General features: G+C 46.5%; 1 protein-coding gene and 1 pseudogene across 1 annotated transcript; one reads left to right on the plus strand and one right to left on the minus strand.

Annotated features, from left to right (window-relative positions):
• Window positions 1-1,461: 1,461 nt before the first annotated feature.
• LOC149329724 (uncharacterized) lies at window positions 1,462-12,347 on the minus strand. The gene is made up of 2 exons (XM_089560435.1): window positions 12,208-12,347; window positions 1,462-7,570 (listed from the first exon to the last, which is right to left on the minus strand). The coding sequence occupies exon 2, from the start codon at window positions 4,384-4,386 to the stop codon at window positions 3,502-3,504; it is 885 nt and encodes a 294-aa protein (XP_089416561.1). The 5' UTR covers window positions 4,387-7,570; window positions 12,208-12,347; the 3' UTR covers window positions 1,462-3,501.
• On the plus strand, window positions 7,535-8,968 carry LOC149329725 (uncharacterized; annotated as a pseudogene).
• Window positions 12,348-16,543: the final 4,196 nt, after the last annotated feature.

Below are 16,543 nucleotides of genomic sequence, written 5' to 3' on the forward strand. Positions count from 1 at the left end.
GAACAAGCTGAAAACATGCGGCAATGTGGTCAGGCAGCGAAGCATCGGCGGTGCGCTGGGCTTTCACCAGTTTGCAGGAGTGTTGTGTTGCTAACGGGCGGCCTGTCCCGTTTTTGAAGCCAACTTGTTCCCGTTGTTGACAACGGACTTCGTTCTGTGCGAGTAAGTGGCTATTAGAGTGAAGAGAACAAGCAGGAAATGTGCGGCAATGTGGTAAGTGCAAGTCCGTTGGTTGACAACACAAGGACTCCATATGCAGAGAATGCGCAGCTGACGAGAAATAAACAGATATTGCCGCTTCGGCACCTACCACCATGGCTAACCCGCGCAGTTTTTCGGAACACTGAAGAGGTGGATTATCGCGTTGGTGGTTTTTTTTTTTTTTACTTTGTGAAGAGTTGCGGAGAAAGGATTGTTACCTGCCCTATCGGTAACCGTAGCCGTACGCAGAAAGTTCCTGTCACCAGTGTTCTAGAACTCAAATACAGAGCACTTCCGTGGTCATTTGCTCGTCGGGTTTTCAGTCTTCGTGTCTCGAGTAGTGCTGTTCACGAAACGTGTGAGGAAATTGATGCTTGCGCGGTGGAGAAACGTGCGTAGAGCGAGTCACCGCTTTGATTATGCACTTCTTTCAATGTGCAGTTTTCCGACGTGTGCTCTGCCCTGTGCGTGTGAATTGCAAGCGAATGCGAGTACCTTATGCCTTGCACTTTGTGGCATGTGAAAGTGTGAAGATCCACCGCTTGTGAAATTATGTGGCACCGATCGCATCCTACCATGCTCCGTTTCGTTTAGCCCACCTTCGAAAATGCAGCTTTCATTTTCCTAGCTTTTACTAACTGCTAACAGGGAGATGTGTAATGTGTAACCCAGGGGCTAAAGAATGGATACCCCAAGTTAAATCCTGTATGTTTATATGCAAATATAGCAGCTACACAAATGCATCACTCTTTACTGCATGCATTACAAGCAGCATACAATATGTGCATGCTGCTTATGATATAGGCACATGGAGGCCCTCATGAGGGGACTTCGTATTTCTGAAGGTATGCTGCCTTATTAATGGTTGTATGTACTGGCAGCTACCAGGCTGCTGTGGCCATTGCTAAAAATTCATGTATATGGTGAAATGTACTATTTGCTACAATAGTACTTTTATTACCACTAGCAAAAACAGTACGTATGTCCCTCATCGTCATAGCGCAAATACAGCTTCAGAACTGTAAATTATACTTCAAACGCTATTACAGACTACATCTTTGTTGTATGACATCTCCAATTTCACTATGTGATGGAATCAGAATCTCAAGGTATGAATGCAAACTGATCATGAAATATCAACCCGCTTGCTTACATGCTGTTAGCAAACCGGAGAGCAGTAATATGAGGCAGGTGGTTGCAGCCCAACAGCAGAGGCATTTTCCAGTGATAGTAAAGACGAAGGCAAAAGGGAAGCCCAACTGAGGATTTCAACTTACTTTAATTCAGAGCGTGGCAGCAGGCTCCCATGGAGCACACGCAATACACGTAATTCTAAACAGACATGAAAATTTGCCAAGGAAGCATGACTGATGCACTGTCACACATCTACAACTTTCTGCAAGTTAACCGGCATTTTCAGAGCCAGATGCAGCACCCACAGCAGGACAGTCTCCGCCATGCAATGTTATTAAGTTTCCTTTACGCTTATTCGCCTTCCCTAAGCGACGAGTGATACATGCTGTTGCATTGCTTTTGGACTTTTGACAGCAGCTTCCGAGGGGAGCCTGCTTTTCCATGTTTTTCATTGTGTCATGTATAAATTGAGTGCATTTAGCAATAAACCTCGGTTGCAAGTTAGCACTTGTCTGCATCGCCCTAACCATCCTTAGTGTTTCCTTCGTGCTATTTTTTGCATCATGAACATTCACCAACTTTCGGCTTTTCTTTACCCACACCAGAATCGGCCGTTTTGTCAATAAAGTATGCTTTAAAATTTCAGCTTCTTTTGACGTGAACCTTCCAAGGACAGCCGACAAAAATTTCAAAGTTCTGTATTCACAAAAGGGGCAATTCCTCTGCAAGTGCTGCATTAGCCATGCTTCCTAAGTAGTTGCACGTTTCACTGATAGGTGTTCTCCAGCTTTGTGCTTTGCACTTGAAATTCCCAGTGCTGAAAATACAGCTGCGAAACCTACCACTGGAGTGTAAAAAAACAGCAACTGGTCTTATTTATTTATGCATACTCCAGCCCTTATATGGAGCTGTTGTAGAAAGGAGGCAAACAAATGATCAATAAACTGAATGCAGAGAAAGCAATATAAAAAAGGATTAACATGAAATATGGCAGAGCACAAGAAGTAAATACAGAATGATAATGCAGAATATGCCACCCGGTGTTCTCAGGCGGCGCTGAAGTGTCTCATCTTTTTTCTTCACCAGCACGACAGGTGAAGACCAGGGGCTGCTGGAAGGTTGAATTATTCCATCTGAAAGCATCTCCTTCACCTGCGTTTGGATCGCCTCGCGCTCCTTCGGTGAGATACGGTACGGCTGCTGATGGATAGGGCGGGCATCGTCGGGCGTAATGATGCGGTGCTTGAGAAGACCCGTTTGCCGGACTTTCGACGAAGAAGCGAAACAGGTAGCGTATTCGAGTAGGAGGGCACGTAGTTCTCGCTGTTGAGTCGCCGAAAGGTCCGGGCTGATGTCAAGGGATGGGCGCACAGGTCCAACAGCTTCGAACACGAAACATTCAGAAACCTCCGCTAAGGGGTCGGCGAATGCGATGGCAGTAGCACGAAAAAGGTGCCGGGGATCGTTAGAGAAGTTAGTCACCAGGAGCTCAGAGCAGCCGTCGCGGAGATGGATGAGACTTCGCGCTGAGCAGATGCCGTGGGTGAGCAAAAGGGCCAGGTTGCCTTCTGCGACCGCTGTCCCTTCACGTAGTCCGTCGCAGTGAACACTCACAAAAACACTGGCGCGTGGCGGAATCCAAACGCTCTCGGCGGATATTCGAAGGGCGGTGCGGCGTGGACAGTCCTCGGAGTAAACATAAGCTTTCTCGGTAGAAAATGTGACAGTGCGCTTTCGGAGGTCAATAATAGCTCCATACTCCCGGAGAAAATCAACGCCAAGGATGCAGTCACGGGAGCAGTCAGGTAGAACTAGGCAGCTGACAACAAATGTGGAACTGCGAATTTGGACTCTTGCTGTGCATAGGCCAAGCGGAGTTACGACATGTCCGCCAGCCGTGCGAATCTGCGTGCCGGACCATGGCGTCATTACTTTTTTTAAGAAGCGCCGCTAGCTTTCCGCTTAAAATCGAGAAATCAGCGCCAGTGTCCACCAAAGCACTAACCTTATAGCCATCGAGAAGCACGGGTATATCCAACGAGAATCGATCTCCGAGTTCAGGTACTGCAGCCGTTGCCTTTAAATCGCGGTTGGTCGCTGTTCGCGTTGTCGGGGGGTCTTGTTCGCATCGATTGCCAGCGGCCTCACCCCCTGAGGTCGCTCTCTTTAGTTTTCCCGGCGGGGACTTGGCGACTGTCTCTGCGCCATCCAGGAGGAGCTTTGGGGCTGTGGCGAAGGTCGGCGTGGTGATGGAGACCGAGACTGCCGCTGGGGAACTGTCGCCATGCGCTGCTGGGCTACGTAGTCCTCGATCTCCCGGGGTCGTTGACCTCGTGGTGGACGGGGCATGTCGATAGGAAACCCCCGCAGCCCAAGCTGTCGATACGGGCACTGGCGATACAGATGACCGGGTTCCCCGCAGTGAAAGCAGAGACGCCGCCGATCTGGAGCACGCCACAGGTCCGTCTTCCGCTGGGGCGATCGTCGATTGTCGGTGTAGTACGTGTCGGGGTGTGCGGAAAACAGCGAGCCTTGACTGGACGGAGGAAACTGCGCCGAAGAGGGCGCAGGACGTTGCAAGGCTTCAGCATACGTTGGACGACGGCACTCCGTGGGTAAAGCCGGCGGGTCAACGTACGGGAACGAAGGTCGCAAGGCTTGAACCTCTTCGCGGACGAGGCTAGCGAGAGAGCCGGCCGTCGGCAGGGGAGCACCGAAAAGCGCCTGGAGCTCTTCGCGCACAACGGAGCGGATCAGGTCGCGGAGATCAGGGTTAGCCCCGAAGGCAGGAAGCGGCTCTGTAAGTGAAGCGGCGAGTACCGGCCTGTCGTAGGTGGTAGAACGCCGCAGGAGCATCTTCTCCATCGTGGCCGCTTCCGTAAGAAACTCAGCAACAGTCCCAGGTGGACTGCGCACGAGGCCAGCGAAAAGTTGCTCCTTAACGCCGCGCATGAGTTGGCGCACCTTTTTCTCTTCGGGCATGGCCGGGTCAGCTCGCCGGAAGAGCCGAGTCATATCCTCCACGTACATGGCTACAGTCTCATTCGGCATTTGAATGCGAGACTGCAAAGCCCGTTCAGCCCGTTCTCGGCGATCCGTGCTGGTGTAAGGTCTCCAGCAGGCGTCGGCGGAACTCGTGCCATGATGTTAGCGCATCTTCTCGGTTCTCGTACCACGTACGTGCACCATCCTCCAGGCTAAAGAAGACGTTTCGAAGCTTGGCTGCGTCGTCCCACTGGTTGAACGAGGCCACGCGTTCAAACTCGACCAGCCAGTCTTCGACGTCTTCGAGCTGACTGCCATGGAATGGTTTGGGCAGTCGCGGATTCTGCAAGGTATAGTAGGCTGCAGCTGGCATAACAGGATGATGGGTGGGTGCCCTTGCAGACTCCAAAAGCCCGTGTTCGGGAGGTAGGCCTTGGTTTCTCCGGCTAGCACGGTGCACAGGGGTGTCCACCAGCGAAGGACTGGAGCCCAGGGTATGCGGAGGAGTATTAGACATATACAGGGATCTTACCCCGCACCTCCACCAAAATATGTAACGGAAAACAGGGCGACAGGTCGCTAACCAGCAGAATGCAGCAGCCAGCCAGCGCGAGACACTTCAACGTCTTCGAAGACACTTCAGCACCACCTGAGAACACTGGGTGGCATTAATACAGTTGCAGTAACATGAAATAAATTGAAGCAATACACTGTAAACACAACAAAATACATAAAATCATGTGTAATGTCTCTTCGTCCGAGTCTGGGTATTACTGCTCGAGAATTTGAACTACTGGAAATATAAAGGCACAGCAGAAAGAAAAACCACAACCAATGCAGCAAAACGTGGAATGAAAGCATTCACAACATATCACTGGGACTCCTGTGTAAAGAAGTCATATCTGGGGCAAATGTAAGAAAAGCTTTGCAGTTCATACAGATACAGGGGATCAAAAAATTCATCAAGGTGCTCCATGCTTTCAATTATCACACTGTGGCCAGAAAAGTCAACACAATAAGCATGAAAATGGTCATCAAAATACTTTGTCCTTAACACTGAAGCATAAACAAAATGTGCTGCATTACAGATTGCTATCAATGCTACCTGAGCAAACAGAGGGAGGTCATTTTCATGTATAACTAACGGAATGACACAGCCGACGGAGAGTTTCCTTTCATCAACTGTGAGCGATGAAACTGTGTGTACATCCATGTCTACTAGGCTGAGCTCCTGTAGTCTATCCTTTAAGAGGCCAGGCAGGGAGTTGAAATAACACTTTCTCTTACCAACTGTAAGTATTGATTGACATGGTTCTGTTAAAGAATACATCAGATGCATTTGGTGGCGCTGGCTAAGTGTAGCACAGATGCTCTTGAAGTTTCCAGTCTTTTTCACAATCGATTTGAAAAATTGATGCTTAGCCTCAAAACGCATGCATGACAGTTTTATAAGTGGCCCATACAAGAGCAGCAGCCTAGGGTAATGAATAAGGTAATGCATTTTAGGAATCACATTCACGTCAGGGAAAACTTCCCTGAATGCACTGTAAAAATCCTCAATAAGGACTTGCAAGTATGCAGCTGCACTACGGCTGACCTGTGGTGCAGCAACAATATCTACAACAGTCCTCAGTGCAAGGTATACGCTGTATGCGGCATTTCCTTTTGACACACAATCACCAACCAGGAGTGAAAAGAAACGGAAAAAGCAGAGTTTTTCAGCAGCTGATCCTTTGAGTGCAGCGCTTCCAAACACTGCTTGACGAGAAATAGGAGGAAGCTTACTTCTTTTGTCAGCCCCTTTGAAGGGAAAACAGAGAAGCCTCTCATTCAACTCATCCAAACTCAGAACACGATCAGAGATGATGCGATGAATCACATGTTTAAGCACAAACGGGATGACACCTTCATATAAATCATGCATAACATCAGGTGGCAGCCCTTGCGTGACATCAAAGGAGTTGATTGAGTTAAAGCAGCCTTCACCTGTAATGCCATACACACTTGACAAGCTTTCATCTGCCTGGGCCAGTTTAACATGTTGTGCATGTGTTACCTTGTTCCTTAGAACAAACTCTTCCTCATGCCATTTCTCATTAATACCTTGCTTGCTCGCCATGCAAAACCGGCAGATCAGCCCCGAAGAAAAGCACTGACGAAAACCACCAACCTGGTGGCTTGATAAATTATCACCACACACAAATAAAATTGAACCTTTAACAGTTTCTCCATTCAACTGTATACCAGTTGACTCCAGTAGGTGCAGGTCAGCTAGCAGTGGCTGAATTATATGATGGAGGCCATATTTAGCAACAAGAGAAGATTTGGCAAGTAGAACAAGGTACTTAGCATTTAATTTGGACAGGTACTTGGGCTGTATGTTCAGGATTGACATATACCCAGCCAGAAGTTTATGCTTCCCACGCTTGCTGCCCAGTGGGTTGCAAATTTCGAAGTCATCAAAATAAAGCTGGAGAACTAATGCTTTGTCATTCATAGACTTGAAGATCCGGTGGTTTTTATAAAACTCCCCATCAAAAGCATCCTGAAGAAGGCCACTGCTAGCTTTTCTTTTTTTAAAAAGGTCACAGACACTTGCAACAGTTTTCACCGTGTCAAGCACTGATACGTACTGGTATGTTTCTTTTTTTTCCTTATCTGAACATACCACTGTTTTCGGGGCAACAAAACTACATGAAGCTTTCCAATACTTTTCACGGCCTGCCCTGGTTGTAAACTTGGAAATTTCAGTCATGTCAGCTGTACCTAGTTCTGCTCTATAGTCTTGCACAAAATTCACAATGTCATTTGCTATTTCATTTACCACACTCAATGGCAACTGTCGGCCTTCTTGCCACTTTAGTAGCAAAGATGAAAGGTGCATAGCGCATTCCGTATTTGGATCAGATGAGCCAACACTTGCATGATTTGTTACATGAACATCCGCTGGCTCTGGAACATTGTTTCCACAGGATGTCTCATCATCTCTTGTGTCCTGTAGGTTATCGGACAGTGATGGTGGAGGACTTGCAACTGTTGTCTTCATAGAAGAGGCAAACAGATGTTGGTGGCACCGGGTAACGTGCGCCCGGAAGGACCTGTAGAGTCTGTAAGAATTTGTGCAGCCTTCCAAGCTGCAATTCCAATTCCCTTCGGAGCCATGCCATGAGCTGAAGTGCCGAAAAAGAGTGGACAAAGATGGTGCCCTGTGGCAACACTTTCTGCAGCTGTATGTTCTTCTGCACTGCATCTGAAAGCCAAAAAATGCAAGTGTTTGGTATCTCTCATTTCAGCTGGTGCCGCAGCAAGAACACAGAAAATTTGCAATGGCAGTAAATTCAAAAATCCCACAAGGCTTTGGCAAGAATTATGTAATGCAAAATAAATAGTTGCGGTAACAGGTTTTCATGCATATTCTGCAGGAATGGGATTGAACTCAAAACAAATTTACACTGCGAGCATACAACAGTGCCAGAGGAAAAAGCCTTTGTCCTATGTAGGAGTTCGAAACAGAAAGGAAAGCTATTGAAGGAAGTAGACAGCAAACGCCAGCACACTGAATTCTACAAAACATGTTTGGATCATGTCAAGGCAGCCACAGCTGGCCATAGCCAAGCCAAGCTCAGCCTAACGGGGAGCCGAGCAGATGATGGCCGTATTAAGTAGCCATGTAATCTTGGTACATATTAATAAATAACTATTGTTTACATGGTGCCAAAAGCGCAATCTTGCGAGATGAAGAAGGAAGCGTAAAAGCAAGCAGTGCAGAAGAAGAAATCAACAAAGACGAAAGTGGCAAATAAACGTGAACGAGGCCAACACTAATTTTGAAACCATGGTGGACAGTGGTCTGATGCCAATGAAACCAATCGACTTGCGATCGCTGTCACAAAATGCATGGAAAGACTCACTACACAGATATGAGTCATATGCCACAGCGGTACAACTCCACAAGAAGCTGCCAGAAGTGCAAATGGCAAATTTCATGGCTGTTATTGAACCGGATGTGCAAGTAGCATTCTGACTCTCTCTAAGCAAGGAAGAAAAACCTTGAAGTAGCCAAGCAAAGGTTCAAACCACACTTCACTCCAAAGATAAGCCACACTACAAACACAAGTTCAACTAGATGGAGCAAAAGGAACTGCGCCCTTCATCGAGTTCCCGACAGCAGCCAGACTGCAGACAAAGAAATGCCAGTTCGGAGACCTGTCCGACGAGCTGCTCAGAGATGGCATCATTATCAGTATATCCAACGATGATGTGCGAGAGAGGCTGCTGAGCAATCCTACCATACACATTCAGAAACCCATCAGCCTATGCAGGGCAAGTGAGCAAGAATCGATGCAACTGAAACAAATCACTTGCAAGGATACCGGGGTGGTCAATGCAATCCAAGAATAAAAATGCGAGCTGAAGAATGACTCAAAGAGGACCACACCCAAATAAGTACTGACTACCAAGATATGCCAGCAAATTATGTGCAGGATACCACAAGCCTAGAGTATGCCAAACCTATTTGCAAGCAGTGTCACAAGTGCCAAAAGATAGAATGCTTAGCAACAGTTAGCCGAACAGGCAGAAGATAAGCGCAGTATCACATGCACTCCATTGATGACAAAGAAGACACCGAGCTGTGCATGTCGGAGGTAAAGACAAAAGAAAGCAAGACGAAATTAAGTTCAGCGATAGTGCCACAGTCACCATCAAGTTGGACACAGGCGTACAGTGCAATGTACGACCACTGAAAAAGTGCTACCAATGGGCGTTCACTTACATCCATCTACTGCCAGAAGAATTTGACATACAGCAACTGCAATATGCAAGTGATGGGTGAAGCCAAAGGAACCTGTGCAGTAATGGAATGAAGAGCTAAGCTAAAATTTTAGTTGTCAATATTGATGCCATACCAGTGCTACAACAGAACGCCTGCGAGTTATTCAATCTGCTGTAGAGAGTGTATACATAAAAGGCAAGACAAATCGAAATTTCCGAAGCCTTCCACTATGACGCCCCTTATAGCCTGAGTCGCGTTAGGACATTAAACCCACCATAAACCTAAACCTAAATGTAACATCTTCCAAGGCAACAGATGCGGCAGAAATTTTTAGTATGAAATGGACATAAAAGAAGAAGGTAGCAAAAGATTAGTAAACGAACCCTCCCCCCCCCCCCCCAGAAGGATCCCTTAATGTCTGATTGATGAATTCAAGAAAGCTGATAAGCATGGAACAGAAGGGAACAGAAGGGAATCATCGAAAAAAAACACAGAACCGGCTGCTAAGAGTCTGCATAGTTCAGATGAAATGAACAAAGTGCTGCTAAAGAGAAATTATCTGCTAAAGACACTGGCCAAAGAAGCCCTGAAAGGAACACCAGCACTGGCATACTATGTCAGAGGGCTATGATGCTTTCAGTTGATGCAGTTCTGCTGCAAGAAGGAAAGCCCATTACTTATGCATCAGCCTCAGTGACCGAGCCCCAGCAGAAGTGTCACCAAACTGAAAAAGAAGCACTGGCAATCTGACATGGATGTAAGAAATTTTACCAGTATACAGTGCACTTAACCGAAGACTTTACACAGTTTTGAAAAATAAACTTTGAGTTAGAAGAGCGCTTTTTTCAGCATGGCATTGTCAGCGGTATGGTACATCAGCATGCAGCTAACACTTGCTAACTAGCAGGCTGGTTAATTAATATTGAATAATATTGAATTTATCTCACCGTAACTAATATCCATGTCAGTTTTCAGAACTTTGAAAATGCTCGGCGCTGTGGCCCAACAAATTCTGGCTACATCACGCCAAAATGCATGCGCTTTCAAGAAGCTTGCAAGCAAAGCAACCTCTCCAGTGCACATAACTCGTTGAAATAGCCAAAATTCATTGGGCCACAGCATCGACGGTGACCGCATTTTCGAAATTCTAAAAACTGATATGTTTATTACATACCATGGGTTATACGTATAGCCTCTCAATGATTAAGGAGCCTAACTAACAGTAATAGTTAAAACTTTACTGAATATTAGCTAACCAGCCTGCTAGCACGTTTTAGCTGCATTCTGATGTACTGCACTGCTGACAATGCTATGTAAAAAAAAAGTTCTGTTCTATCTAAAAACCTATTTTTAAAAATTCTGTAAAGTCTTGGAAACATCCTGTATATATGGCAGACCACTGACCATAAGACTGACGTCAAACAGATTGAAAGCACTGCCAAACAACAAAACACTAAGCAAGGCAAAGGCTAGACATGCAGCAGTATGCACCTACAATCGTTTATAAGAGAGGTCAAAAGATTACAACAGCAAAGGAACAACCGAAGAGTGCACGAAGAACCCCCAGGTCATGAAAATTGTCCCAGTGGCACCAAATGCATGGGAGGTTTTCAAGAAAGAGGTTGAAATGGACAAAGGCTTATGAGAGGTCATAAGAATGATCGCAAACGGGTGGCCAAACAATTCCAAAGGCCCTGATGAAACCAGCAAAGCTGTATTGGTCACTCAGGGGCGAGCTTGCAGTTACAAAGGCGTGTTTCCGGTCAGTGATTCCGAAGTCCTGGAGGAACAGAGTCCTTAAACAAATACATACAGGACATATTGGCATAAACAGTTGCCTCAAGAAAGCCAGGGAAACTATATATACTGACCTGGTATGACAGTTGATATAAAGAACTGCGTGGAAAGGTGCCCAGCATGCCAAGAAACTAACAAGAAGCCACCATGTGAGCCCGTGCTCATGAAGGAAATACCAAGCTTTCCTTGGGAAAGAGTTGCATCAGACTTCTTTCGCTTCGAAGGCAAACCCATTGCGTTCTCATAACAGCTACACTGGTTGTCCAGGCTTTAAGAGTCCTCATGGTGAATCATTGTAAGAAGTCGTCAGTGTCATAATGGTTGGCCACTCATGGAGTTCCCAAGATACTAGAAACCGACGATGGGGTATTGTTGTTAATGTTTAAGTGGTTTGTTTAATAAAATAAAAACGGAAGTAAAAAAATTGCTAGCTGTGGCATCTGCCATTGACACCTGAAGCACTGAGCTGCAGCTAGCTTGAGTAAAAGGACAGGCAGAAAAGAATGAAGGGGAAAGAGTGGAGAGATAAGGGAGAAAGGATAGGAGGGGCCATGTTACGCAGCAGAAGAGTTCAAGAAGTGCAGCAACAACTGAGGTGAGGATTTAAACATGTCCAACTTCAAGCCTGAGATACGTCCAATCAAATGGCCTCGCAAAACGAGCTTCAAACAGCAACGGTAATACTGTGAAAATGCACTGAAGTACACAGTCGCCCACTGTTAAGCGCGCACGCTGCGTTGCGTTGGTGAAAACAGCTCCGTCTATAGTTCGACGCACTGCAGCGGCCAACGCAACCGGCGGCTGCCAGCGTGCCCCGACGGGCCCGGCGCAGATTTGGCTCACGACTGCTACGGATTGCTGTCGCCAACGTGACGTAGTGCGCGCGCGCGTCGGACTATAAACGCGCCTTTAGTACGAACACGGCGCGGTGCAGACGTACAGGGGCCTCGAAGCGGTGCTTCGTGTCGTCTGCCACAGCGCAGGAGCGCATCGTCACAGTAATAAGCAAGCGCGGCGTGCTCACGCGCAGTAACAGACGACACGAAGCAAGGCAGCCATAGCTGGCCAAACCCAAGCCCAGCCTGACGAAGAGCCAAGCAGACTACGGCCTTATAAAGTTACGTACGCAGCCATGTAACTTCAATATCTATCAATAAAATAACTGTTGCTTACGGAGGAGCTGGCACTGCAGCGCGGCTGATAGTGGGGACTGTGAAGTACGTTTCTGTAATCCTAAATCTCTTATCGCGAGTCGTTGCAACAGAGGGGTTTAGCATGCAGTTTAGCACGATGGCACTGCGGTTAAAAAAACTTACCTTGACTGCAGATGCGGCTGTAAATTATCGCAGAATAGCAGAACGACGAACCAGTGCGCGGATTCCTCGAAGACTTGCTGGGTGCGCGTTGCTGCAACGAGAGTCAGAAACCGAGCTCTTCGTGCTCGGACAGACGGTACTCCCGGACGCTCACGGCGGGAATTTATACGTTGGCTGTTCTAAAGAGCGTAGGCACGCCCTGTTGTCAGTACGACGAAGCGTGCCTCTAATTTTAGAAACAGTTGCAACGCAAACAATAGCACAGCATATTTCGACAACAGCAGTAGTCTTTGAGACAGTTTTAGCCGGTTTCAACAGCATTTTGAAGCAAAGGCACGCAGGCGCACACGGAGCAAGCGCAATGGGGTGTGCAGGCAATTTTCAGAACAGCCACAGCGTGAGATCGGCCGGCGCCGGCTGCGCTTGCTGGTTGCATGTGCTGGAGCTATTGCATTAACTAACTTTTCATGGTGGGACTCATATTAACGACTTAACCTTGAACTATCATAGTAACCTAGTATAACATCTGATAGCCCCTTTTTAGCTCTAAAACGTAACTTTCAACTGCTCCTAAGCCATGCCAAATGTACAGTCGGGGACAAAAGTCTCCGGACCACGTGTTCCTCTAACGAAGCCGATAGCTCTGCTATTATTCGGCGGCTGAAGACCGTACTTGTGGAGGTGAAAGTTAAATTTTTGTTCTTTCATCTCCACAAGTGTGGTCTCCAAGCGCTGTCTGATAGTAGAGCTATAAGCTTCGTTTGAGGAACACGTGGTCCGGAGACTTTTGTCCCCGACTATACTTTAAAAAACATGCTGCAATCAAATCGGGTCAGTATTATACTTAACGCAACCGAACCTCTCACTGACATCGTCCCTGAGTTGTCAAATCATAACACGTCATTTCATTTGATTCCGTTTTAGCGCCCAGTAACATCACCAACCTATTTTCACGTAGACACGCTACTTTTTTTTTTTGTGCTTTGTGTATTCATTTGTAGAGTTGTAACAGAGCTCTTGCCGGTTATGTCACGCAGAAAAGGTTAATATCATAGTAGTGAGATCCGGATGAAGAATACACAGATGCGCAAAACGTTCGGGTGTTCCGTGAAGCAACTCGAGAGCAGAAAGTTAAATTTTGTATACTTTTATATATTTTGGCCCCACATTACCATTCCTCTTTTCTTAAATTATGCCGAATGGCACACTGGTCACACGCAAAGAAAATGAACAAATGTACAGTCTTTGTCAAAAGTAACCAGGCTGCACGTTTTTCTTCTCAGTCGTATATTAAATGTATTATGACAGCCAGCCCTCAAGCTCTAAATCTCTGTATGGTAAGAAGAACCTGTGTTCTCACTTTCAAAGAACTTTCTGATCTTTAGGGAAGCCGTGAGGGCTCTGTTATGCGAATGCGAAGCAAACCATGCAGCCTGGTTACTTTTGACAAAGGCTGTACGTGGGTGACCGTTCTCGTGTTGTAAAAGTGCAAGTCGTCAGAAGGAAAAACACATGTCTACAACGGCACAGCTGCCTGTTTCGCAGCTCTCAGAGCCGCTGCGATCAGGAAGGCAAATAATGACGATGAAATCCTACGAGTTTAATTGCCCATGCTTACATCCATTTTTAGCCAAATGTTATCGCTAAATATCGCGCATTCAGCCCGAAACACACCCAGAACGTGTTATAGACAAGCGTTTTGCCCTCTGCCACAGTGCGCCCTATAGCTTTGCCCCATTCCTCTCAGGCATGCGACAGCATGTGACAGGCATCGAGCTTTTGGTAATAAACATGTGAAAACACATATAGCTCAAACAACCTTGCGCATTTATTTTTTGCCAATGCAGAAAAAAAAAACATTCAAAACAACCTCGCATGAGTGAAGAAATCGCGCGTCTCATATACGAGGTGTGAAGAGCGCTGAGTATACATTTCATAGCACGTGCAATAAAACGTACCCTCTAGCTACCTTCCTTGCTTTGCCTGACTGATGTTGAAGCAGCAGCAGAGCTTAGTAAAATGTCCTTTTGATTTCGACATCATTCCATATTGAAGAAAAGCAAGTGAATTCAAGCTCCGAGGCCATCGAGGGCGAACACTCTCCACTTGCCTTCGGAAATCGCACTGTTCTGACTCTACTGAAGGGCATAAAAGCATCTGAAGTCACTGTATAACGCACTGGAATGTTTCGACGTTCAAGATTGGAAGATATCCAAAATCGGTGCGTGCGTGCGTGCGTGCGTGCGTGCGTGCGTGCGTGTGTGTGTGCATGCGTGCGTGCGCGCGTTTTCGCCTACGCTTTGTCCTCAAAAAGCTGACCGTCTGTCGCTACCAGCGTAGGAGAGTTGGACTCAACTCTGGCACATATGAGAAACTCTGCAGTTTTGAGCAGAATAGAGCATAGTCCGGGTCGTTAACACTGCTGTCACGATCTTTCGCGCAAACACAGGCGGCAGTTCGAGGCGCGCGCTGGCGTACACTGCCGTAAATGTGCTGATTTACTTCAACGCTCAAGAGAAGGGAACGTTCATTTCAAGCAACACTGTGAGCGAACTTCTAATGGAACTTATAACTCCCTTCTTTTTTTGAGAGTTTGCCTTCCTACGCAAAGAGATCAATCTATTCCTCAAAACAAAACAAACCGCTCAAGTTTTTTTTTTTTTTTTGCTGCCTTTATGCAATTCATGAGAATTCAATTCTTTTATTTCCTTTTTCAGAGGAGGAGACAGGACAAAAAGCCGTGACAACGGCTCGATGCGGGTCCTGCCAGCTCACATATTGGCATTCATATACAGATACGGCTATATGCCACAGCTTCACAGGTCAAAAAAAAAAAAAAAGAAAACGAACAAGTATTTTCAACATTTTAAGCAGTTATTGGGGATACAGCAAGTATCCAAAATGAACGCGAGTGGACATGAATAAACAGTAGTAAATGAAAACAAATTATGTGGGAACGGCTAAAGCATACTAGGTAAAGACGACAAAAACAACTTAATTAGAATTTGGATTACAAAAAGGACCAAACGGCTCTTGCTCCAACCGATTTAACAAAGAGGAGAACGTGTTAACTATTCCTTGCAGCAGTTTGCTCGTGGTGTGGGCACATTCCACATTTCACTATGACGGGTGCAGTGAGAAGATTCTTTTATTTCCAGCTTCGCGATTTCCGCTAATATGTTATCGCTGGTTTTAGCAGTGCTGGAAGCATACACGCGTGCCATGACGTAAGTCGCACTGTTTACTTGCATAAAGCAGAGGTACAGTGTAGCAGAGGTATTTACAGAATGTCACGGGTTTTTCGCTGAGAAATACGTCATGGAAAGTTTAATGCTGATGTCACACGTACTCAGCAGTTTCAGTGCCACGGCCGCTAGCAGGCGTCGCGCTCTTCATGCATATATCACTGCCGGCACAGTGATGTTCTCCTGTTTTCCCTGTGAGCGGCGGTCAAAATAGTTCGTTTACATAAAAGCAACGCTTTTGCCACCCGCACGCGGACCACAGAAACGGTAGAATGTCGCTCCAAAACGGTATAAAACGAGTTGCGTCACATCATGCCTGTACGATAAAGCAGGACACTGTGTAGTTACTTCAAAATAACGCGCAATATGTACCGTACACACTCGTGCAAGGGCCCATTTAAAAAATATATTTTGACTAGGTGCGGCTTTTAGTTTTCTATTCAATTTCCGACTCCAATGGAACCCTATACAGGGAGCCCCGACGGCCGGTATTACAAATTGATGAACACTTTATAAGGCCGACTTAATATAATTCTGGATGAATAAAAACATATGGACGCCTAATACATGACAGGGTTTAAACAGCGCCGATGCAATACTGCTGAGCGGCGAAGCATCCGTGTGTTAACAATAGAGAGGCGAAGTCGGCGTATCGCAGGCAGCTCTCATCCTCTAGGCGTCTGCTAAATTCCCATGGGGGACAAAGTCATGCACACAGAAAACGCAGTTGCTGTTTGCAAACTTTTTTTTTCTCTTCAGATCAGCGGCTGGAATATTTTCTTGTTTGAAAAGGGGGGGGGGGGGGGGGGCATATACACGAGTGTATGCGGTATAGTGTACTTTAATTAAGTGCCATGCATCCGCCTGCGATGGAGAGCGGGTTGTTCCAGCGATTACCGCACCTAGCAGCAAGAAGTGCTTGATACTGCGTGAGGCACGCGATTTCTCCGAAGTAATGCATGTATTTCTGTACAGCAAACGCTAAGAAAGTGAGAAAATTCCAACGATTTAAACTGGTCTGCTGACTGCAACGGCACGGCATTCCAGCGACTCAATTCCAGCCACTGACAACGTCGCACCTGTGCACGTAT

Source organism: Amblyomma mixtum, chromosome 9, assembly GCF_055824585.1.
Source record: "Amblyomma mixtum isolate Tamu chromosome 9, ASM5582458v1, whole genome shotgun sequence".
Classification (NCBI taxonomy): Eukaryota; Metazoa; Arthropoda; class Arachnida; order Ixodida; family Ixodidae; genus Amblyomma; species Amblyomma mixtum.